Source organism: Kwoniella mangroviensis (assembly GCF_000507465.2).
Source record: "Kwoniella mangroviensis CBS 8507 chromosome 1 map unlocalized Ctg02, whole genome shotgun sequence".
NCBI classification, from domain to species: Eukaryota; Fungi; Basidiomycota; class Tremellomycetes; order Tremellales; family Cryptococcaceae; genus Kwoniella; species Kwoniella mangrovensis.
This window is the reverse complement of record NW_027062534.1, coordinates 3,675,590-3,699,556: the sequence shown is the minus strand read 5'-3', so window position 1 is coordinate 3,699,556 and position 23,967 is coordinate 3,675,590. Positions and strand designations below refer to the sequence as shown.

At 43.4% G+C, this 23,967-nt stretch overlaps 9 protein-coding genes across 9 annotated transcripts; 4 read left to right on the top strand and 5 right to left on the bottom strand.

Moving 5' to 3' along the window:
* Positions 1-421: 421 nt before the first annotated feature.
* On the bottom strand, positions 422-1,965 carry I203_106511 (mitochondrial 54S ribosomal protein mL44; the record flags this gene model as incomplete). The annotated part of the gene is made up of 2 exons (XM_019150247.1): positions 422-961; positions 1,120-1,965. 2 exons carry the CDS (start codon positions 1,963-1,965, stop codon positions 422-424), a joined length of 1,386 nt encoding a protein of 461 aa, XP_019000575.1.
* A 459-nt stretch (positions 1,966-2,424) lies between these two features.
* On the top strand, positions 2,425-3,182 carry I203_106510 (uncharacterized protein; the record flags this gene model as incomplete). The annotated part of the gene is made up of 3 exons (XM_019150248.1): positions 2,425-2,655; positions 2,745-2,876; positions 3,006-3,182. 3 exons carry the CDS (start codon positions 2,425-2,427, stop codon positions 3,180-3,182), a joined length of 540 nt encoding a protein of 179 aa, XP_019000576.1.
* Positions 3,183-3,606: 424 nt separating this feature from the next.
* Positions 3,607-4,654, bottom strand: I203_106509 (uncharacterized protein; the record flags this gene model as incomplete). Its single annotated transcript, XM_019150249.1, has 5 exons — positions 3,607-3,870; positions 3,963-4,116; positions 4,217-4,293; positions 4,376-4,465; positions 4,538-4,654. 5 exons carry the CDS (start codon positions 4,652-4,654, stop codon positions 3,607-3,609), a joined length of 702 nt encoding a protein of 233 aa, XP_019000577.1.
* A 1,262-nt stretch (positions 4,655-5,916) lies between these two features.
* Positions 5,917-7,118, top strand: I203_106508 (uncharacterized protein; the record flags this gene model as incomplete). Its single annotated transcript, XM_019150250.1, has 5 exons — positions 5,917-5,980; positions 6,071-6,286; positions 6,386-6,467; positions 6,570-6,743; positions 6,851-7,118. The coding sequence occupies 5 exons, from the start codon at positions 5,917-5,919 to the stop codon at positions 7,116-7,118; spliced, it is 804 nt and encodes a 267-aa protein (XP_019000578.1).
* Positions 7,119-7,707: 589 nt separating this feature from the next.
* On the bottom strand, positions 7,708-8,917 carry I203_106507 (uncharacterized protein; the record flags this gene model as incomplete). Its single annotated transcript, XM_019150251.1, has 5 exons — positions 7,708-8,439; positions 8,518-8,547; positions 8,628-8,691; positions 8,769-8,838; positions 8,908-8,917. 5 exons carry the CDS (start codon positions 8,915-8,917, stop codon positions 7,708-7,710), a joined length of 906 nt encoding a protein of 301 aa, XP_019000579.1.
* A 516-nt stretch (positions 8,918-9,433) lies between these two features.
* I203_106506 (uncharacterized protein) lies at positions 9,434-11,139 on the top strand (the record flags this gene model as incomplete). Its single annotated transcript, XM_019150252.1, has 5 exons — positions 9,434-9,521; positions 9,656-9,732; positions 9,820-9,858; positions 9,923-10,018; positions 10,174-11,139. The coding sequence occupies 5 exons, from the start codon at positions 9,434-9,436 to the stop codon at positions 11,137-11,139; spliced, it is 1,266 nt and encodes a 421-aa protein (XP_019000580.1).
* Positions 11,140-11,895: 756 nt separating this feature from the next.
* I203_106505 (uncharacterized protein) lies at positions 11,896-14,773 on the bottom strand (the record flags this gene model as incomplete). Its single annotated transcript, XM_019150253.2, has 3 exons — positions 11,896-13,062; positions 13,123-14,148; positions 14,216-14,773. The coding sequence occupies 3 exons, from the start codon at positions 14,771-14,773 to the stop codon at positions 11,896-11,898; spliced, it is 2,751 nt and encodes a 916-aa protein (XP_019000581.2).
* Positions 14,774-19,066: 4,293 nt separating this feature from the next.
* Positions 19,067-20,424, top strand: I203_106504 (uncharacterized protein; the record flags this gene model as incomplete). The annotated part of the gene is made up of 9 exons (XM_019150254.1): positions 19,067-19,091; positions 19,284-19,315; positions 19,390-19,535; positions 19,611-19,704; positions 19,823-19,847; positions 19,911-20,020; positions 20,098-20,133; positions 20,204-20,273; positions 20,366-20,424. The coding sequence occupies 9 exons, from the start codon at positions 19,067-19,069 to the stop codon at positions 20,422-20,424; spliced, it is 597 nt and encodes a 198-aa protein (XP_019000582.1).
* A 525-nt stretch (positions 20,425-20,949) lies between these two features.
* I203_106503 (uncharacterized protein) lies at positions 20,950-23,714 on the bottom strand (the record flags this gene model as incomplete). The annotated part of the gene is made up of 12 exons (XM_019150255.1): positions 20,950-21,019; positions 21,101-21,195; positions 21,282-21,494; positions 21,633-22,012; positions 22,105-22,202; positions 22,262-22,344; positions 22,424-22,701; positions 22,807-22,869; positions 22,972-23,033; positions 23,153-23,237; positions 23,354-23,425; positions 23,501-23,714. 12 exons carry the CDS (start codon positions 23,712-23,714, stop codon positions 20,950-20,952), a joined length of 1,713 nt encoding a protein of 570 aa, XP_019000583.1.
* Positions 23,715-23,967: the final 253 nt, after the last annotated feature.

Here is a 23,967-nt window from a genome sequence, read left to right as displayed (position 1 = left end):
TAATTTCATGTCTTTTCCCCTGTCATGGTGTAACCTGTTGGACTGATATGTTCTTGTTTGCAAACGATAGGTACGATATCCTGTAACTTAGAGCTGTCGATTGCTGTGACTTGGGAAGAGGATTGTTCTACATATCATAACGATCAGAGATGAATATAATGCACACATGTCACATGTCGAATCTTCTTCCCCTTTCTTGTCCGGCCGGAACATTCAATCAAAGCAGTAGACAAGATAAATATGAATGAACGAACATGCCATCAAAAGATCATCAACTAATCTTGGAATGTCCATGCCCGCCTAACACTAAGCATGGATCGGTGGAATGTGAATACGAACTTGAGTTATCATCATCATCACCTATATCCGGTCATTAGTATATGTATATATGTATGTATGCACGAATGATACCCTATGTACTCTACAACTTTCTTCTCAAATCTCTACTTTCCGCTATAACCTCCTTCCCACCCCAGTTTACGCCTCTATAACTCATCTCCTTCTCATCTACATTCTCACTGATCTTCCCATTACTCAACCACCTCTCCGACGAAGCATATAACGAACTAGGCAAACCAATTGACCCAAGCCCTAACCCCGTCTGTTCCGAAGAATTTGATTGATCTGATCTAACTAAGAATAAACTCAACAAAGCATTCTTAGCAGCTCTGTATTCAGCCATGGCCTTAGACGATCCATGACCTTCAGCCAATTTTATACCTGATGGTAAGAATAGACCGACGAGGAATAAAGGCGATTGCGAATTTACACCGGTAGATGCCAATAACCTCTTTTCGATGACACCCTGGTTGGCTGAGATGGGTACACCGGCTGAGGAGAGATGGGAGGAGATGACCGAGGAAAGCATGTGAAGGGGGTTTTTGAAGTTGAATAATGAGGAAAGGTCAATGGAACGCGAGAGGAAATGAGCGTGGACGAATGATCGAGCGGCGTGAACTCCCTAATAGAATGAAGTGTATGTCAGCACAATTTTGATAGTATATATATAATTATATGTTATTCAGGATACATATAATTGACGGGACATGGTCCCATGATATGTTATGGTCTGATCATGTGAAGATGAGATGAGGTGCGATCATGCAGATGACCACTCACCTGTTCTTGGTAAATCAACCCTACGAAAGCTCTAACCGTAGAAGCAACGACATCCTCGAAACTCTCTCTATTCCTTCTTCCTCCTATCTCTTCCGATGATAAATCTTTCTCTTCATTCTCTTTCTTCTCTAAGAATTTCTGAAACCTCCTTGCAACAGGAACTTTCTCGGGTCCTTTCGATGGTACATTCTCGCCTCTAATGTTATCCTGATAATTTTTCTCTTGCAAATACACTTTGGACCATCTGATAGGTAAACCAGCAGAGTTTGAACCTCTACCTAAACCAGGTACTTGACCGTTATTTCCACCTCCTTGTACGCTCACCCCTAGCTCTCTAGCTACGGACAAACATGTTGATGGACCCACATAGGCCGTTATGGCGTTTTTAACCGCTTGAGTTGGTAGTAGTGGATAAAGCTGGGTGATATGTTCACTGGCGAATAGACCTAATAATGAATTACCCAATGTGGACAAGAGCTCGTTATCGCTTTTTGTAGTTGATGAGGAAGATGAGGAGGAGGAGGAGGATTCAGAGTCGACCACTTCAAGTTCTGGTATTTCGTTAGTGTTCGATTGAGCTTGAGCGGAATAGTATGATGGATGGGTTAGACAGGCTATCAGAGTGGGATGTAGTGAGGGATCATTGGAAGGTAAAGATAGTCTTGATAGTAGTGCGGATAGAGCGGTGGAAGGTGGGATTGTAGATGGTTCAGGTTTGACTGAGACGTTGAGGATTGGTGAGGAAGTGTGAAGAGGTCGGGAGGGGTTGATACGTCGTTTGGCCAATCGTCTGGCGAGGGATGGAGGAAAGGCTGGACGGGTAAGGATGGAGGATGAAGCTGGCATCTTGAGCGGTCTATCGGGAAGCTTGGTTGATACGACGCCGAGGATGAGTTGGGAGACAAGTCCAGATAAGGGAGGTATGTCTTGTGTATCGATATAGCAGCTATTGGGATCTTTGAAAGTAAAAGTCGGAATTCTCAAATCTCACTTGGGTCGAAAAACGTAAACCAGCCAAAAGGAAATGATGGGACAATGACGTGGCATATGATCGTATCATACTGGTGACCTGATCAGCTTTGGAACCATGTGGTGATCACGTGGATGGTTATTTGGGAATTCCTCATCATCAGCAATGTCGTTGAGCACGTCACTGGATGCTCTTCCGAATACTCAGATTATCCCATATTGCGACCTCGTCTAAGCTGTATCTTCCAACGGCCGAATATAACATACCATCTGCTGAATAAACAAGAATCAATCAATTTACGTAGCTAAATTTTGATTTTGAATCGATTCTTCAACATGTCATTCATCAAAGCCTCAACTCCCATCTCTCTATCAATCCGATCGACCCTCAGGGCTACTCCTCGCCCTCTTCTCTCCTCCGTCCGCCCCATCTCTTCCACCCCAGTCAGTCGAATGGTAGTTTCACCATTCCTTTATGAAGCTCGGAAGACCTCGAGGAGCGCTTGGGCCAAAGATCCCATCGTCAAGTATGAGGAATTGAAACCTATTACTCAACAACCTACCGATGTGAGCGATACCATCTGACAATCGAATATCATCATTACCTTGTGTGTTGTGCTCCTGTGATTAAGGACTGACCGACCTCTGTCTTGTAGGACATCCTCATTGTAGACGTAAGGGAACCAGACGAAGTCGCCCTTGGTTCAATCCCATCTGCGGTAAACTTACCTCTATCAAGGTTGAAAGACGCTTTGGATAAAGGTTTCAATCCAGGTGATTTCCAAAAGGTCAGTCGGAGTTGACAACACCCACTATAATACAAAGCTGAGCTGATGATTTCATACCATACATCATACCCATCTCCCTACTGTATTCAATGATCATAATCTTTACCCATTATTCTTCCGTTTAAACAGGAATTCGCATTCTCCAAACCGACTTACGACCAAAATATAATCTTCTTCTGTCGATCTGGTAAACGATCTGCCAACGCTGCTGAGCTAGCCGGCGAGAAGGGTTATGGTAACGTCAGGAACTATGTTGGAAGTTGGTTAGATTGGAGCAAGAGGGAAGGCGAGGATAAGGATGATTAAGTTAGGGCTAGGTTGGTTTAGCCTCTCTCGGCGCATAGTAGTGGACTCAAGAAGACTTGATAATAATCCCAAAGTCGAACCAGAATCGTTTATGAGAAATGATGAAAGAAGTAATCAAAGCACATGTATCCAATGTAACGCGTCCATCGTCTTGTCTTAGGTCTGCTGTGAGTCAGTAAATATTATAAGGATATACATCTCACTTTCTCTGTCTACTAACAACTCGCATTGAACCACGTACTGACTATCAGAATATAACAATGGACTATATGGCAAAAACCGTTTCTACTGATGTACCAAGATCTCTCCTCCATAAGCTAATGTAGTTTAATTCAATATAATCTAATTATAGTATATGAGGATATGGTGATATTCGTGATGTTTCGTTAACCCATCTATAAACATCTTACGCCGATGCACACTATCACGCTCGAATGGTGACGTTGGTAGTATGGTTGGTATCTCCCCTGATATGAGCAGTAGTGGTATGTTGTCTTCTCTGCTTGAACCATCCCAAAAATACCAAAGGGATAGCCACGAACAGGTAGATCAACCATCCCAGGATGACTAGAACGAATGCTGCCCCATAGTGAGCATCGAGGTTATCGTTGTTGAATCGACGGTGGGCAGTACCGAAGATGATGGTGACGAGGAAGAATGAGATGGTAGCGAGGAGGGTAGTGAAGAGCTACCAGCACGAAGATCATATCAGCTCAGCCAGTGAAAAATAAATACGTCAAGGTGTCTTATAGTAGCATGTGTGAGGATATTCGTACTCACAGTCAAACCAAAGCTGGCGGCTCCAGAAGCGATATTGATGATTGAATGAAGTAATGATAAGAATGCAAGAGATCCGAATCCAGCGGTGAGAGCTACCAGGATGAGAGCTCCGGTAGCGGATTTACCACCTGGAATCCAAGGTCGGAAGTTGTATCTGCGAAAAAGATCAACTTTATCATCAGCCGAATTCCGCAGAGGGAAATGGTGGTGAAGTGAAACGAGGATCTGTGTGGGGAATGAGAGTGATCACTCACCCTACATGTTGATGACATGCTTGTCCAGCTACCAACCCATTCAACGGCGCACCAGCACACCAACCGAAATTACCGAACTGTCAAGTAACACGTCAATTACAATAAAACGTTAATCTCCTCGCTTTTCAATTATCGGTAAGAGATTGATTGTATACTTACCTTTACATCATTCTCCCTCGTGTGGACATAATGAATCGAATCAATGAATGGTACAGAGAATGCTGAAAGCCAGAAGAAGAGCGTGGCGATCTGAAGGAGTCAAATCACATCGATTAGCTCATGAACATCGAGATTGACGATGTCATGGTTATTCTCGCTCACCAATACAGCAAAAGCGGCAAGTCCAAGTATGAGAGGTGATCTTCGCCTTGTTCTTGTACCTGTATCCGTGGTAGTAGTGGTGGTAGTGGTGGTACCTCGTTTTCTTCCAAATGCCATGATTACTCTTCTTCACTTCTCTGTGTTGTTGTATCGATGAAATGAAACAATCAGACTTGAAGATGGTGTTCCGATTGATGGGGTGAGAATAAAATTCTTCAAATGTTGATCCAGGCAATGATCATATATATATGCCTCTCTAACCTCGAGTCGTTCTCATTGAAACATGCTTTTTTGATGCAATTCACTCGTTCTGTCATTGAAATTTCGTTGGTATGACGTTACATCATACACGAGGATTATAACACCCTCAAAGGATGATTGTGTTTTTATTGTCTTTGATGGTTCTGACGTCAACGACGATACTCGTACTGATAAAGGGGAAGATAACTCGTTAACTTAAAGATACCATCAATCGATTGTTTAGCTTGGTTTCATAATTAGTGGGAGCAACGGTATCATATGCAGATCAGTAAAAGGTCGAGAATAATATCAAATGGATTTGAAGACGAGCACGAGCCCTCTAGGAACGAGGATGATCAATTAGCTCTTTCTTCAGGAGAAACGGAGGTGGTCAATGCGCTGTCAGAAGTCAGGATGGAGGTTGATCTTTTTGTCTGTTTCGATTGACGATAAATTCGTTTGGTGTGAGATTTTTAGAGTCATGACAGAGGTACGAGTACCATGGTAGGATGGAGTTGTCATCACGAAGATGATGTGCACCCTTCGAAGGATTATTTTTTTATTTTTTTTTGGTGGGGTGAGGCATATCGATCTCGTAAGAACTCGTTTTGATACCCTTGATGGAATGGACGTTCGGAATTTGGGAACCTGCGGCAGAGATTGGCCAATGCAAGAGATAGCTGTAACAGTCAATATCTACACGTTCTCCATCATGCCAGGGTCTGAAGTCTTTTGACTGATAATCGGGATATGACCATATGAATCTGACTTGATGTTCGCGAGATGCATTTAACTCAGTTATTGATTGCCATTGATGCCTAACACCGTATATTCCCGTATATTCCATTCCATAGAAGCAGCTAAGGGATGTGCCACGTTCACCCAGGCCATGTCCATGTGGTGGCTAATTGTTAGTGACGTATGCGGATGCGGAATGTAGGCAGTGGTACTCTCAAGTTGAATGAGTGATGTTGACATGTCACAACCTTTTCCTTTTCGATAACATCCATCCACATACGCAGCAACAGAAACATCAACACATCAGTCCAGACCATCCAAGGTCATTTGATTGTTCAAACCTCACCTACAAGTAACTACCACATTCTCACTCTGGACAGACAGATCACCCGACTATCAACATGCCAGCCGTCGATCCACATTACCTCTGGGCCTTTGGACATGGTGTAATGCTCGTCTCAGCGGGTGAGTAATCAAGGACATATCTTTACAGCATGTTATGTCTTGTACCGTATGTAGATGTAGCTGACCTATGTTGTATGTTCTCCATCGTAGCATACGTCCTACTTCAAACTGTATTATTCCGACCTTCACCCACCAAATCATACAAACTAGCATTCACCGGTGCCCTCTTGTCTTACTCTATCGTAGTTTACAAATCGCTAGGTAAACCACAATTGAACCAAGCCTGGTTGAGAAGAGCATTGGTAGATGAGAATGTACAATATGCGATTTTGGCGCTGTATTGGTGGGTCGCTAAGCCCGTGAATGGTGAGTCGTATCAGACGAAATGCATCGATACTAGATAAGAGCTTAAGCTTGATGCAAATCTCTTCCCCCGATGCTGACTATTTGATATTAATGTTACAGTCTCCATCCTTCCATTTGCGACCTTTTCTCTATTCCACTGCTTGACTTTCCTCCGAACTAACATCATACCCAAACTTGTACCGTAAGTTTGGTCATTCCCTTGCCTAGCTTTTCGTCATACCACTCGACTCTCTCGAATTTTGCAACCCACATAGACTGACTGTTATCCAACGTCCATTTTCAGACCACCACCTCAAGGTACTCAAGGTCAAGCCCAAGCTCAAACACCACCCGTCTTCCTCGAAACTATCTCTAGGAAAATTCAACTTTGGGTTAAAAGCAACTATGACGTTGCTATGCGATTCGTAGCTTACTGCGAATTGTTAATTTGCGTCAGACTCATCCTGGGTGTATTGACGTGAGTTCTCTCATTTTCAACAACAACATCATAGATATGAGGAGAAAACGAAGTGAAGCGCATATAACAACACAAAGCTGATATAGGATCGTCTATATATCATGTAGATTCAGACAATCATTTATCGCACCATTGTTCATGGTCCATTTCGTCCGATTACGATATCACGCTTCCCCATTCACCAAATCTGCCATCACCAACGTCACCTCTTACATAAATAACTTTGTCGTCGGTAAACCGCCGGTAGTTCAGAATGTCTGGAATACCTTGAAGAGGGTTATAGCTACTTGGGGTGGAGCACCGTTGATTGCTGGACAAGGTCAAGCGCAAGGTCAAGGTCCGGCTGCTGCTCAGGCTCAAGCTGGTAGAAGATAAGATAAGGGATGTGAGGGAAGGAAGGATAATCAGATAGTCGATTGAGGATAAGACTTAGGTGATGTCAAATTGCGTGATGAGAATGAATAGGTAGCTGAATATGTAAGAGGGGAAGAGGGAAGAAGGAATGGGGAGGTAGACGTAGATGAAGGCTGAATGAAGGAATGGAGGAACGATTGATGCAAGGAAGTAGGGGCAAAGAAGTTATATTCGAAATTTTCTCTTATACGTTCCTTTTCTATATTTTATGCAGAAACAGAAACAGAAGCAGAAAAATCCAAGTACATTATCATCTCTGAGATCACACAAATACATCCATAAACAGGACTGCGCCAGAAGGACTTGGAAGTGGAATTTAGAATCAAATTGATTAATCGGATCTTAGTGATGATCAGTCATGCACATGATTCTGATCTTTCGAAGGTATGACAATTTGACATCCAGTGTTGGTATTAGTATTGTTCAACAATGTTGTACTGATTTACAGGATTGCGTTTTCGAACAATCAGATAAATACGATACAAAACAATACATTCTATTCCACTCTATTCGTACATTGTTTAATCCAAGTCTGATGAAATCTAAGATGTTACTCCTTTTCCACCTCTTTGGGGACTTCTGTATTTTCCACCTCCAAAGCTCTCGTCGGAGCATCCATCTCACCATGAACCAATCCTTTATCCTCTTCCTCCACCTTCTCCTTCTCCTTTGGCTCCTCTTCAATATCCATCTTTTCTGTTATATCTTCAGCCGGACGAGTTTCCATCTCCATCAATGGCTCAGTCGAACTTTCACCCAAACCGCTTTCCGTCGCGGAAGGCCCGACGGGATGAATCTCAGTGGCGTTTGAAGGGATGGTCTGATGCGTTGGAATGGTAGATTCGTGATTCTCTTCTTCTTCCTTCTTTTCTGGTGCAGGTGTGGATTCTTTCTCCTTCTCCCCGGTCGTAGGTGGTGGTATCACTTCCTCCTCCTGCGCATCGACAGCTGCATCGGTAGGTTTGGTGGAGAATTCTTCTCCTTCTTTCGCTGTTGTTGATATAGGTTCGGGCTGTGTTTGAGTTTGTGTCGTGCTGTCTGCGGTATCTACTGTGACTGTGGGAGCAGGGGTTTGAGCAGCAGTAGTAGTTGCTTTAACATCTTCTTCATCCTCGTTCTCACCTTCCCCTTCACCTTCGTCTCCATCATCTTCATTCTGATCTTGATCATCTTCTTCCATGTCTTGATCCTGATCCTCACCTCCATCTTCATCTTCATCACCTTCGCCTTCTTCTGGTACAGGAGTGTTATCATCCACTTCTATAGCTCCTGTCAATTTGGCCTACAATACCAATCATATAGTCAGTAAGCTACGGATTGAGATGTGATCAAGTCATGAGGATGATAACGTCGTATTTACCTTTTCTTTCTGTTTGACCCATTTACATATCTACGTGACATCGGGTCAAATTGACAGTCTACATCAACATACAGCATTTTTAGATGTCATGATAGTTCTGGACTACTTACCTTGTATGAACTTTCAGGTGCTAGTCCAATAGGGGTCACCCATTGTTTCTTCCATTTATTGACTCTGCTCATCCGGACATCACCAATATCAGCTATTTCATTCCTTTCTGAGATGATTTAAAGAACAGAGTGCAGACATACGGAGCCGTCAATTGCCTTTGATAATGCTCGCTCGCAGAGGAACTTGTGAATCTACCGAAATTCCTTCGAACTGCATAATGATTATCATAATGTTATCAGTGTCTGGGGGTTTGAAAGGATGGGAAAAAGGGATACTGACAATGTGACATTTTGGAACCGTTTCTCGAATGACCTTTTCGGATTGGATTATGATAAATTGGAATCGCTCCACTGCCGATGACTATACTTGAATAGTGTGCTTCTTTCTACTTTACCTTCAGAGTTGGTAGTGTTTGCAAATAGGAAAGAGTACGAGTAAATCGCGTAACAACTGAAGCAGAACATTGAACAGACCAAACACCAGAGGTGAGGTCCACCTAATTACGTAAGCATAAATTCCTCTCTTTCCGACGGGAAGTGCAATTGTCCGAACCTGCGAACATCAACCCAGGTTAAATGTCAAGATTAAGTCCAACATTCCTCTTCATTGACACTGCGTTCCATACATCTTGAATAGATTATACCCCTCGTCGTGATACGATACCCTGCATCAGGCAGAAGGCAGAAGGCATCTTCAAATTATCAAGCGATCATTTGCCATTCAACCAAATTTTAAAATCGGATCAAACCAAACACGAGATCTCAGAGTTCAATGGTAGTATAAAAACAGAGACACCAAGACGACAATGGCCCCTTTTCAGCTACCTAACGTCCTCATCTACCTCACTGGTGTGATCAGACCCAAGCTACTCAGACCGCACATAAGAGTACCCAGTGAGTCGGACTATCCCTCACTTCAATTCATTACCGGTCTCTACTACTCCCCCAGCACTCACGAGCAAAATTCGATTTTGTGTTTGAGATAGGATAAGGACTGATACCAATTAATATTGCAAATAATACCTCAGGTATAACCCAAGTCGACTTTCGATCTTTGAAGAAACAGGGATACAATGCAGTGGTAGTGGATAAAGATAACTGTCTAGTGGGTGTTGTAACTATTCTCACGTACTGTACATGTACATGCACATGCACCTGACTTGTGTGTACTCAATTTAATTGTCGTGAATAGACTTTACCTAATAGAGATGAGATCTATCCGCCTTATCAGGTGAGTGACTTGTGTTCTCTTTTCAAGCTCAGGTTGACGACTTGATTGTGTTGATATGATACAGACCGCCTGGAACGATCTGCTAGAGATATTCGAACCTGGACGGGTGTTGATCGTCTCCAACTCAGCTGGAACGAGGAAAGATCCAGGTGGAATAGCTGTGAGTGGTTCATGCGAACATACAAAACAGTGTTTTACAATGCACAATATTGTTGTTGAAAGGTATCTTCACATACATACGAGAAAATAACCATCATTTCTAAAAGCTAAAGCCAATGCTAAATCTTGTTCTTGTTCTTGTTTTTGTTCTTTTAGGCCGAATCAGTCTCTCTATCCCTCCGAGCTCCTATATTAATCCACTCACAGAACAAACCAGGTTGTTCTAGATCTATCATATCATATTTCAAAGGTCAATTAGGTCAACCGATAACGAACCGTAAGAGGATAATACAAGGTAGTGAGAAAGTATGGAAGGATGAACAAGAGGATGAAAAAATGTTATGGGAAAGATGGGAGGATGAAGTGGTTCAAAAACCTTTATTGGGATATAGTCAAGATCCTACGTCAGCTCGTAAAGGAGATAGAGTCGTTGTGGAACGTACTACTCCCAATCCTATATCTGAATCGGCAGGGGAATATTCAAAGCAGTCGAAAGAAGTGGGAGTTGAAGTTGGAGTGGACGATTTGAAGATTCTGGTTATTGGAGATAGATTATTTACGGATACACTCCTATCTCATAGATTATCATTACACTTACCGAAACGCAAGGAGGAAGCGGTGTTGCCATCGGTATTATCAATTTATACTACTTCTCTACCTCAACCTAAAGATGTAAGAATACTAAGATGGATAGAAGAAAGATTATCTAAAAGTCAAACTCAACCTTTACCTGGGAACTTCAGATATCGATTTATATCGAAATCGCCAGAAGAGGAAGAAGCCAATCGACAGATATCAGATAAGGAAATTAAGCGGAATAGTCTAGTGGAAGCTTTGAGATGGCTCACACCAAGTAGATGGAGGGAATTTGATAAGTCCTTACCACCTCTGACGATACATCCGAAAAGTTGGAAACCCCTTCCTGTCCTTGTAGGTGTTAGCAAATCGTTCGTTTATGCTATAGTCTTATTGGTTAGGTATGGTATGAGAGGAGCGAAGAAAATACAAGGTTATATCAAAAAGCAGATTGAACTTGCTAAGGCTAAGGCTAAGCGGATAGAAAGGGAAAAAGCAGAAGAGAGTAAGCAAGAGCAAGGGGTTATACGGCATGAGAGGATATAACATGTTAGTAAGATTAGACAAGATAGATGGGATCCTGGGATCCTGGGATCAGGTGGTATCACTACAGATTTATAACGTAGCATCGGCATCCATAATCGTAGGTGTAAACTTGATATGGGTGAGATGCAAACCTCAAATCGCAGAATTGATGCGATAATATACATAAGAATGTGCATAATATATTCATATATATATATATATACCGTATGTTATCTTCCCCTCCAATATCGAGATTTGTACAACTGCACATATATAGGAAATCTGTATATACTCGCATATATGGTACATATAACTTTACCTTGAGGGGTTCAGGTTCAGGTTGATTTTGTTGTTTTGTTAAGAGCTTATTTCGATTTTTACACCTAACAGTTTATATTTACAAAGTTGATATACGAGATATCATCTCCTTCGCACCATCTTCTCATCCAATGATTCTCATTTTCTCACAAATTCTACTGATCTACTTATCTACTTTTCTATAGTCGCCTGTTATCTTCCCTCTTTTGGGATTCGATTTCCACTTGTATTGTATTATTTCGATAGGTCGTTTTAAGCTCGTTAAGTTTCGTTATGAAAATGTCGTTAAATTCGTCAAGGTGTATTTGTTCGTATCGGTGAAAATCGAATTCCTCGTCAAAACCAGATCTCGTTCTGATTCAATCGAGATTCGCCATCTGTATTCACAAATTGATGGTATCCCTCATATACACAAGATGTTATTGGTGGGATCATCCATCATCCAATTGGTCGACAGAGTCAGAACCCATGTTGACCCTGGCCCTGACCTTGACTGGTACTGACAAGAGCGAATTCGCTCATCTCCATTTCCAAGTCCTGACCATGCTCTGGTCTGATATTCGTCACATGTCCATGTCCATGGCTATGCCCATGCCCGTGGCCTCGTTCGACAATTGGTGATTGTAGAACCTGAGAATCAGGGTGCGACATGAAAGTGGAATTGTACCACATCGGCATGGATGTGATCAAACTACCGTCTATCGTCGTATGGTTCTGACCTCGGACTGGTACAGGAGTCTCGGGGGTGAAAGGAATAGCCATAATGTTTCGATCCGAGATAGGTTGAGTCCGGGAAGTGACAGGTGTGCTGAAATGACGTTGATGTCCTTGATACCCCTGAGATGATTCGACATGTACAACCGAGGAAATGCCATTAAGCCCTACAGTAGTCGCATTCCCACCGATATTACCAGGTTGCTGTGCAGCTGTACCCGCTGAGGTCGTCGGAGGAGGTGGCATACCCATCTGATTGGCCTTGTTGATAGCCGTGGTAGCAAGCGGGCTTTCTAATTGACCATAATTCATCTGGTGAGCTGGAGGACATGTGCTGGGCACATTCCAGATGTGGCTGTTTTGATGCATACTTGGATCTTGGAACGGAGTATGCTGTTCATGCTGTGCAGTCGTGTAGGCTCTTTGGCCAGTCGGATCTGTAGCTGATCGCCAGTGTCCGTGAGAAACTGTCATTTGATCGGAGATCGGGAAAGAACCTTGGCCGGTAGAAGGGGTTTGCAAAGATGAGTTGACGGGTGAAGCAGTATCGTCTGAACGAGGGTCTGTACCAGGATTAGCATTGCCCTCTTGAGGTAAAGTCGGTGTAGCAGGATGCGACCACTGTTGGACTTGTACGGGAGTTTGCGACGTGATGTGCAGTCCCCTCGCCATCATGGATGCACTTGAGAGTGATCTTTGACGGCTATGCGAGGGAGTCTGGGACGTTGATGAAGTTCCGGCAGCGTTCGGCACGGTGATTGTAGGTCTTTTCTCGCCTCGACGAGAGCTCGTACGTGAGGGGACAGGTGTGAAGAAACCCGAAGCCGAGTTGGTGGAGCTGATGATTGGAGAAGCGGGAACAGACGGTTGAGTCATGAATGTAGTTGAAGGTGTCATACTTGCCGAGGATGGCTATTCGGTCATGTACATAAGTTACAGGTACAGAGTGATTATAAGATAAAGAGAACTTACCTGACTACTCATACCTTCGCTGGGATCCAGACTCATCTCTTTCATGCCCTTTTCCAGCAACCATTTATCGTATACGCCCTTCAGGGCATTCTTCATCTCGTCTATATCACTGTTGTTCAGACCTATGTGGTTGCTAAGCCAGCCGGTCTCTCCTTCATCCTTATTCAGGAGGAAGACCATTCTATCGGCGAAGATCTCTGCTTGTGCCGAAGGAGCCGAAACAGCATCCGAGACGGTATCAGTACTGAGAGAAGGGCGTAAGACCTTGTTTTGTCGATATTCATCTGGCAGACTGGGTACTGGTGGTGGGGTAGGTGATCTGGCACCCCATTCTCGTTCCCTGTCATGACTCGATTTGATGACCATCCCATCAGAGGCTGTTCGACGTGGATGAGGTCTGGTATTATCACTCGATTTAGTGTGCCAGATGCTATGGGCCGGAGGATCCTCTCGACTCGTCATTACGCCTAAACCTCCCAGATTGACAAGCTCATCGGTTTGAGGTTCGGATTTCCTTCTCTTGGCGGAGTTGATCACAGGTGGTTTTGATTCTCTAATAGGCTGAGGCAGCCCGGTGAGCAGCGGTGTGGGCGAAACCTTTCGTGAATTAACCGAAGCAGTGACACTGGTCGATGCTGCTCTGGCTTTACTTCGAGGATTCCGTTTGTTAGGTTTATCGGAGGGTATCTCGAGCATTGCACTCGTCATTGAAGCGTCTAGTCCCAAGCTGAACAGACTGGCGCTCATCGAAGTGTCGGGACTATATCCCAAGCCAGGTGTAGAGCCGGCAGGTGAGAAAAGCGTTGCGGGTGTGGAAGTGCCTGAGGCAGATGTAGACCCAGTGGGCATACCGAAAGATGGATGGGAAGGCGAGATGGAGAAATACGATGCTGAGTGTGGTAGAGACGATGCGATGGAGGACACAGAAGAAGGTACGGAGATGGACAGTGCTTGAGAAGGAGTTTTTGTTTGAGTGCTACTTGACGGAACGGGCAAATGTGAGGATGAGCCATTGGCTGCTTCCGCCTAGATACACAGTAAGGCTTCAGTGCGAAGTCACTTCATGAATAATTCAAAGAGCACATGAACTCACCTCTTTCGCCTTCTTCTTATCTCTTTCCCTCTTTCTTCTCTGCCTTTCTCTGCCCTTTTCTCTAATTCTAGCTTGTTTCTCTTCCAGCCGTATTCTTTCGGCCTCACTGTCATCGTCCTCCAACTCCAGCTCTGGTGATCTTGGTCTACTTCGGGGAACGCTTGCCATATTGTTCTCGACCATTACGTCTAACGTACCCGTTCCGGTTGAAGGCAAGAGCTGCATCTGACCTACAGGAGAGGGATCGAATGAGCTCGCTGTAGATACGCTAAGAGCATCTGAAGACTTTCTGCGGAACTTCATCGCTTTGGTAGGAGTCGGATGGGTCACCTGAACAGAGGGTAATGACTGCTGCTGAGATAAATCGGGCGATATGTGTTGGAGCAGTGATTTTTGTGATTGATTGAAATGAGCATTGTGGTGGTGATACGACTGGTTATGTGTTATATACATCGTTGCGTTCGTTTCATTGTGATATGGATTCGGGTGGTGATAAATAGGGTAAGAAGTAGATGAGGATGCGGAGGATGTAGGCGGATAATGACCAGTCGAGTCCATGACTGTGTGGTATATAAATTATATTGTCAACTACCATCGTGGTGTATTTCTGCTCATAGAACAGGATCAGATAGAACAGGACAGTTCTCTCACTCACCTATGACCTATTGATGAAGAGAGTTCAAAAATCTCGGCGAAGAGGTATATGATACACGAGTCAGCGTTACATTTGGTAACGGTTCACGGATATCCGATCGCATTCAGGACACATGCACATATCATGCCATCTGAATTGCGACCACACACGAGGTACCGAAGAGGGTGAGGGTGACTTGTGTGGAAAGGGTTGAAAAAGAGTGACAACGTTTCACCATACGACAAGATCAATCGGGTTGATTCCGATGATCTTTCCAACTGTCTCTTGTCTGTCCTTGATGGTGATGGGTGATGGAGCTAGAAGCATAGCAGATAGATGATACTCACCTCGACCTCGTTTTTCCTTATCCTTCCTTTCGCACTTTCTTGCTATCGCGTATGAAAACGCGTTTTTTTTCTTCGTTTCTTCTACGAGTACTACCGTTCCCCCCCTTTTTCTGCCCGACCGAAGGAGAAGTAGGACCCTACTTTCGATTGATGATTACTGAACCCGAATCGTCGAGCTGGTGATGAGAGACATGAGATATATACAAAATTGGAATGTTGTCTCTTTCAGCTCAGCTGAGAAGTGTTATGACAAATGACAATATGATCAATCAATCATACAGAACTGAGAAATTATATAAGATACCTAGGGTGAATTTGAAAAGATGAAGTGTCGGAAAGGGTAAGATAGTAAACGAAATGAGACAAGAGATAGGAACGCTAGTAACAAGTAGAAGTAGTACGTATAACCCGGTCGGCCGGGTTCACTGGTATTACTGTATATGTCGCGTCCCTTTTCTTACTTTATTTTTATTACCTCTAGATCGCCTTAGTCTTGTATAGATCAACTTGCACAGTCCCACTTTACCACATGCAGTTCGTCCATACAGGTACATATAATTGGCACTTGAGTATGGGATCAGGTGTTCTTGATGTCTGTGCGGATCACCAATGACGAATTTGAAAAGGTGTTATGAGGGATAAAGAACAAGAAGGATTGAAGTGAGAAGTGAGAAGTGAGAGGTAAAGATGAAGTGATCTTTTTCGAAAGGGAGTCCAGATTTGGATGTTATTCCTCTCCGAGTTTAGTGAATTAACGAGGGTTTTTCTTTTCTTTGGTTGGAACAATTCTGACCGCACGCTTGATCAAGTTACCACAGAGTAGTCTGAAGGCTTTTCCAGGTTTCCGGTTTTCTTGTGCCTTTTATGAATGTAAGGGCAACGAGCAATGAATAGGAGAGAAACTCTATAGACAGTCGAGTATATATAGAGATGTGCGTCATATACTACAAACTCTCAGAGATATACAAACAATTACCTTCATGCACTTGCAATGAGATTTCGGGTGCATCATGGCTTCGTAAGATCCCAGGGGTGTCGGAATCGACCCTTTCATAGTGAGACCGACGGTGTGCAGTCTCTATTTCTTCCCATGTGATCATTACTGTGATCCCTGACAGATTGACACTAACCCGTCATTAGACGATAGAGGAGATCTCTTGAACTGACGCTGGCAGTGACGCCTCTTCGCTCATGTTCAAGGTTGGCAATCCACTTTCAAGGGGACCGTTCGTTGATAAGTCAAAGTCACATTAGATACGATAGCGAAATTGCTCATGTTGTAACTAATAAATCGTAAAGACCCCATTCACCAAAAGACACAAAATCACCCGACTTACGTCCTCGAGATCTTATCCTTATACAAGTACAAGTACAGCGTAGCTCGCACAGACATGAGATTGGTTAGATCAGGGATTATGACTTACCAATGGAAAGATGATATCGTGCCTTATTTTGGTATCTTCCCTCTTCTTCTTGTGCTCTGTGTGTTACTCAGGAGAACATCAATTGAGTGATAAAATGGACATTCGTAAGCATGATGATGCTTTTATCAACATATGTGATCGAAATCAAATGAGTCCTACAGCTGTCTGAACTGACATGTCGAACAGGAAACGGCCCCCGAAACGAAGTAGAGTCAAGGTCAGTCAGTCACTTTAGGGTATGGGAAAATCAAACGCGTCTCACTGCCGTTCAGTATCATTGCTCCGACATATGGTAGCAATACACATTCCACACGCAATGTATAGGCAGATGCAGATGTACTGTATTTGCATACCATCTCATTCCTTTGAACTGATCCTGCACAATCCCCGGAATTCCATGTACAGCGTCTACTAGATCGTGCTGTACCTAGCTAATTATGACTGTAGTAATTAATCCTCCGAGCTCAAAATGACCCCTCTCCGGGTACTCCGGATGACGAGAACGGGTTCTCACGCCATCGCAGCTCTCATTCTCCGTTATACAGCTTACCAGAGTACGACACTATTTTTTAACTTACATCAGTATAGAGTTACCGTTTTTCGAATACAGTACGTATATAATATGGAATCATCACATGGAGTCAAAAAGTACGTAGAGGTAAATTTTCATCTGCCTAGGCAGCCGACGATGACGGAAGCTTGATGCATTACATAGAGTGCGCACCCCCCTCCCCCCTTTATATTTCTCGGAAGAACGTTACCTGATTTATTTTTGGATTGGATTGGACGGGATGATGTGATGGATGATCGAGTCGTCAGTCTTGATGATGAAGAGATGATGTACCGTGAATTATGAAGAACGGATGATGTGCGATGTACCCTTTTCGGGCGAGTGGTTGGTATCTGATTACTTCGGAAGCTTTCGGCGAGTGAGCCAGCTACTGAATAAATGTAGATAGGGTTGAACCGGGCTATCTTTGACCGTTTGTCTGTCAACTTCGCTTCCCAACAACTGTCCCCACTCTGATCGGCTCAGCGTAACGTTATGCTAACTATCTACTGCTCATATGTCATACCTCGATGGGAGGAAGCAGCATTCAGGCCTACGCTAGTCCCATTGCAATCGAGTAGTTCTCTGAGGTCGGTTCAGGTACCTGGAATGAACATATCATTGTGATTACGTGGAATAGACTCAATTAGTCGACATTCATGTGGTGAAAGGATTCTACTAGAGAACCATGGTATAGTATGTACGGCTTGCTACATCCCGCTGATTAGCTCGTGTAAAAGGGAGGGGTTGCAGATCGGAGCTCATCGAGGCCTCAAAACGGAAGACATGCTCGTCGTTGGCTACGTTGACAATATTAATGTGAGAATTCATCCCTTCCGTTGACAACGACGTCAGCTCACTGTGGAGGACTGCATTGGATGCTCCAGGTAGAGCGACGGCAGGCACAACAATCGATACCAATGTCATCAAAAAAACCATCTTATCAGACGATGCGACCACATGCTGCAGGATCAGTTGGGCTAGGGACGCATTTCGAAGAAGCTAGAAGCACAGCATGCTCAGGCTGAACCTGATTCACCGGATCATAACAGTGACACAAGCTGCTTTGATCGACCCGTGCTCTAACAAGCATATCCAGTGACATACGGAGTATATGCAGACTCTTCCAGATCCGATGCTTCCGTCCATGATAGGAGTAACTTCCATATCCATGGTCCCCACCACGTGCATATTGTACCTTTTCGTCCTCCTCGTCATCAAGATAGTCCTTTGTTCCACTCCTTCAAGCTCAGGTACACCATTGCCACAGTGCCACCAGGTCGATAATCTCCCACGTGGTTTTTGGAAAATCAAAGCTAAAGTCGCGTTTCAGGTTGTGCACTGTCATTCTCTCTCTCTGTCTTTGTGTCATTGTGTCACTGTATCATTGTATCGCCATATCTTTGGGTATCATTATCACCGTATATCATCATCCAGACGCTGACCCAACAGAGCCAAGTATCTCAAAGGTCCGATAGCACATCGACAGCTCAGTGCGAATTCGGTCATCATCCATCGGTCGCCATCGCCTCCCCTGAAGTGAAATCACGACACTACTCTTTGTGTGCTATATAGACAGATAGCGTGGGAGCGGATCGGAACATCTATCAAAGGGATATCAAATCAAACATATCGACATAACGTATCGTAAACATATTCATATATCTATTTTATTCACAATATCCTTGGACACCTCATACAACAGTGTAAGTAGTCTGAATTCTCCATTGGTATAAGACATCGAGAGTGAACGGTCACACGGATAGTCAAGCAGTCAGGTGAGAAGGGAGAATGATCATATGTGGGAATATCAATATAATGTGATCATAGCTGATGAACACCTATGTCAACACAGTTCACCCTACCTCTTCCAAGCCCTAATTTCTTCGAAACATAATGGCAGCTACGCGGAACATCAAGTGTGAGTTGGCTATCACCATCGCATAGTACATTCACTAACAGCCAGAGTCATACGTATTCACTGTCGCCTCCCACACTCGCCCTCAACTTCCATCACTATATGTACAATCCTCTACCACCACCATCATTCATCTCCCGACTCTCTCGTGTATGACCCCCTCCCTGAACCTGGCCCGAATCGAAATGTGAACAGGTGTCGTCGTAGGAGACGGTGCCGTAGGCAAGGTGAATCTCGACCATCCCATACTCTCTGTTCATATCAGATAGCTTGATTTCTGATATTCGGACTTTGATTATAGACATGTCTTTTGATCTCATACACTACCAACGCCTTCCCAGGCGAATACGTCCCAACAGTATTCGACAACTATTCAAGTCAAGTGATCGTAGATGGAATGACAGTCTCTTTGGGTTTATGGGATACCGCAGGTCAAGAAGATTATGAGTGAGCTAGAGCACGACCAACATATCAGTCATTAACTGATGGCATGGTGTGGAATCGCTTCGCGAAATAATATAGCCGATTAAGACCTCTATCATACCCTCAAACAGACGTTTTCTTACTTTGTTTCTCAGTAGTATCGCCAGCTTCTTTCGAGAACGTAAGAACGAAAGTGGGTTCGAATTCACCTATTTACCTATTCACTTTCCATCTATCGATCGATCGTGGTCTACATCCCCTCGTGCAAAGATTGGTTTGAGCTGAATTTACGTTTTATTGTACTTTGATAGTGGTATCCTGAGATTCAACACCATTGTGAGCTTCAACTCCTGTCTCATTTACGATTGTGATGCTCAGCTCATCCAATTTTTGGTATAGCCCCCGGAACACCTATCATCCTCGTCGGTACCAAGCTCGATCTTCGTGACGATCCTTTACAGCTTGAGAAGTTGAGAGATAGAAGACAAGCTCCTATCCAATATCCCCAGGTGAGTAAGATATCATATTGTATCATCTTTGATTTTGCTGTGGAAATGATTTGGCTGACAGGCTGTGGTCATTGTAGGGATCGGCCATGGCAAACGATATCAAAGCTGCTAGGGTGTGTGAAGGAATATTTCGACAATATTGATATCGAGCTGACAATTCTGTATCACTGTTTTGTGATATAGTATCTCGAATGTTCAGCTTTAACACAGAAGAACCTCAAATCAGTATTTGACGAAGCCATCCGTACCGTCCGTAAGTATCGTCCATCCATCTACTGACCGGTTATTCCGTTTGGGTGATTTTTTCCTGATGACTGATTGGTGTGTGTTCTCTCTCCGATCTAGTCAACCCAAATCGACGTGCTGGTAAAGCTAAGAAATCCAGCGGTTGTGTACTCATGTAATTCTACTTCCACCCCAAATGACGAAAGTATAGAAATGATTCGGAACGGATCTCTATTTCCAAGAAACCGACCCACACGCACAACGGTTCCTTCTTTTTCGAAGTACTTTTACGTCTATGTTAATACCAATCATATACCGTACTGTTAATCATCCATTTTACGTTTCACATTCCATGTCTATGTTTATGTTTCAAATTCATATCGCTATTATATGTAATAACAGGTCTCCTCTTTTTTTTTCCTTTCAGATTCTAGTCATATATTCATATACTTTTAACATTACAGTATTAGTCTTTTTTCCTCTGATTATATTGTTATCTATACGTATAACGTTCCTTACGAGTTACTTTCTTCGTCTTCTATTTTAGTTTTTCTCATGAATGAGCTTAGTGATATCAGTATGCATATGTACATGCTAAGTCAATTATATATATTTGGAATATACACCGATACATTACTGAACTAGAGGATATCTTCTCTTTGGCACCTCATGAACATCCATGAAATTACGTCTTAAACCGCTGATCAACTCCAATAACGCTCTTGATATGGCTTAGGAACTCGCCTCTTGGGCATGACCTTTTCGTATGCCGCCCTACAATGAATAAAATTGTCAGTATGAGTATGAGGGGATGGGAACCCATCAGTCGATTTGAGATCGAGATACTGTACTGACATTAGACCAATCAATCTTTGTTCGTCATACTTTCGAGTGACAAACATCAAACCGTATGGTAGACTATTGGAACAGTATCCTAAAGGCACGACACCCTGTAATCCAGTAGAGACAGTCAGTCGATAAAGATCACAATGATACTGTATCGACGAATCTTTCGGGTTGTCATACCGTCACTTACAGCTGGATAAACAGCCGCTCCTACCCAATATCCGGGAGCGCCCAACTCGAAATCCAAAGCGATAGCATCAAATATATGACCTAAACTTCTCTCATCGGCTAATACTTTCAATTCACTTCTGAGTTGTTGATGCTCGGTTGAGTTCCTTGGTGAGGAAGTGAGAGAGGTGAGGATTCGCTCTTGACAACATCCGTTTGGTGGTAATTCTTCAGACTATAGTACAGCCCATGCAGCACAGCACAAAGTCAATTGACAGGCGAGCTACCCATTACCATATTGTGAACCGCTTTGGAAGGTATATAATCGCATTGGATTGGATTGAAATGAAAGGGAGAACGAGAAAAGACTTACAGAATATTTATCATTAAACATTGCCAACTCCAACATATTCCTGACTTTACTTTCCTCCAGATCATTAGTCAGATAATCATCCATATCAGCTCGAAAATCAATATTGATCTTATCCGTCAATACTTCCAGAAATCGCTGAATATCCTTATGAGAACTCAAATTGATATTCTTGTTCCACTTGAGATTCAGTCCGTAATTTGTCTGGAGATGATGGAGGGTTTCGCTGAACTTGATTTCAGATTCTGATGGACGACCTGATGGGATTTCAAAGAATGGTTCGTCGGAGAAGTACCTTGTTGGTATACCGATGGTGAACTCTGAAAGGTTTGGAGGAGATGATACGATTGATGTAAGATTTGATAAAGGAGGTATATCGTGCGCTACAGAAAAATGATGAAGTCGAAGAATCAATTATAAATATAGTGAGTAATCCCGAAAGTACAATATGTTTCGACTGTACAGCGATACTCACTCGACTGATCATCCTGATCCTCTCCACTCATGATTTCTAACATCAAAGCTACGTCCCATGTCGTGAATCCCATTGGACCGATAGTATCGTGATCAAGACTTTCAGACACTGTACATCAGCAATCTACCCCTCTTGCTGATGATTTCGTCCGACCCACCTGACTGGTACGACACCTTTCCTAGATACTCTTCCCAACGTAGGTCTAATAGCGTACAAAGCCGCTCTACTCGCTGGACCAAGCTATATCCAGTTCACTCGCACTTTTAGCTCTTTCCTTGACACTCACTGTACTGTATCGGTCCAGTGTGATATTACTCACAACACTTCCAAGCGTATCAGTACCCACAGCAGCCGCACCCCAACCCACACTTAGACCTACAGCAGAACCAGAGCTACTTCCCATTGGATCTCCGCCTTGGTCAAACCCTCCCTCGACGTAGGCCGAACTGCACTGACCTCCTACAGCTGACCAGCCGTTCGTCGGTCCTCTAAATGTCACATTGGCTTTCGGGCTATCGTCGCGGGATGTTATGGGAAGGAATCCTTTGAGAATACCTTTCCAGCCTGCTAACTCGTTGAGATTGGTCTTGGCAATTACTACAAACCATCCAAGTCAGTACGACACCGTATTTAAGCGCAAGCGTAAAAGAGGGTTTTGTGTTTGTATGTGGAGAAGGATCGTATGGACTATGCGATAATTACATATCGCTCCTGCTTTTCGTAAATTCTCAATGACGAATGCGTCCTTACGTACGATCGAGCCTTCTATCAACCCCAAAAATACAAAGGAGTTATAGTCAATATCCTTTGACAGTATCTGTATTTTGAAAATATGCAGTACTGTAAGATCATCGTGTACAAACTCACTCAATCCTAGACTACCTGCTGTAGTCCTCATACCCAATCCAAGATCCGTAGCGATGTTATCCCTAGACAAAATTCCATAATCATTGAACCATCAGTACATATACAAGTAGTGTCCTTTTGCGGTAAGGTCAGAGGAAGTTTGAGTTTTAAGATGTCGATTGATCGAGTGATGGAAATTCACTTGACTAATATTGGTATACCATGTAATTCACTTCTTATCCTACCTTTCGATCGCTCTTCGTCCAGCTGGAAAGCTATCTCCAGGGCTGTTGTTGGATCGAAGAGAGGTCAATTATACATATCTTATTTTCTAGATGAACAAGGTTCGCTGAAGGCAAATCGATGTAATTGTTGGAATTGTTCAGTAAATAGATTAACTCACCTGATTGTCTAGGTGCAGATTGAATGACAGCTTTCAGATTCAGACCTTGGTGATTATCCCTCTCAATTCTGGCTACATAGCATGACAATCGAAATGATCAATTCGACCCTACATTCCCCAAAGTGAGACGTGAACACTCATACTTACCCAAATACGTTTCCACAAGCTGAACACTCGTCAACCGTCCATCGCTCAATAATTCCTGTATCTCCCTGATGGAAGTTTGCAATAAGTCCAATTGCGGGAGTGTCTCAGCACCGATGAGAGGTATTTGATCATCATGAGCATCGTTGGAGTATGAGTATACGATAGTGATTAGAGGTAAGAACAGGCCAGGGAAGATCACCCAGATTAGCAGCATATTGAGGTGTAGATTGATAATTATGGTTTTGAGTATGGTGTCGATTTGATGAATTAGGGTAGCATGAAGCTACGATATAGGTCAGGCAAGGTTGAGATACAAATATAAGAATAGTATAGGAAGAAAGGAAGGGTTCTTCGAAGTTTGAGAACGTTTTTATGACGTATATCATCTGATAAACACTATCTATAACTACGCTATCCTTGTCCTTTAAGCTATTCGGGACTACCTCCGATGCGATCGGATCAAAGTG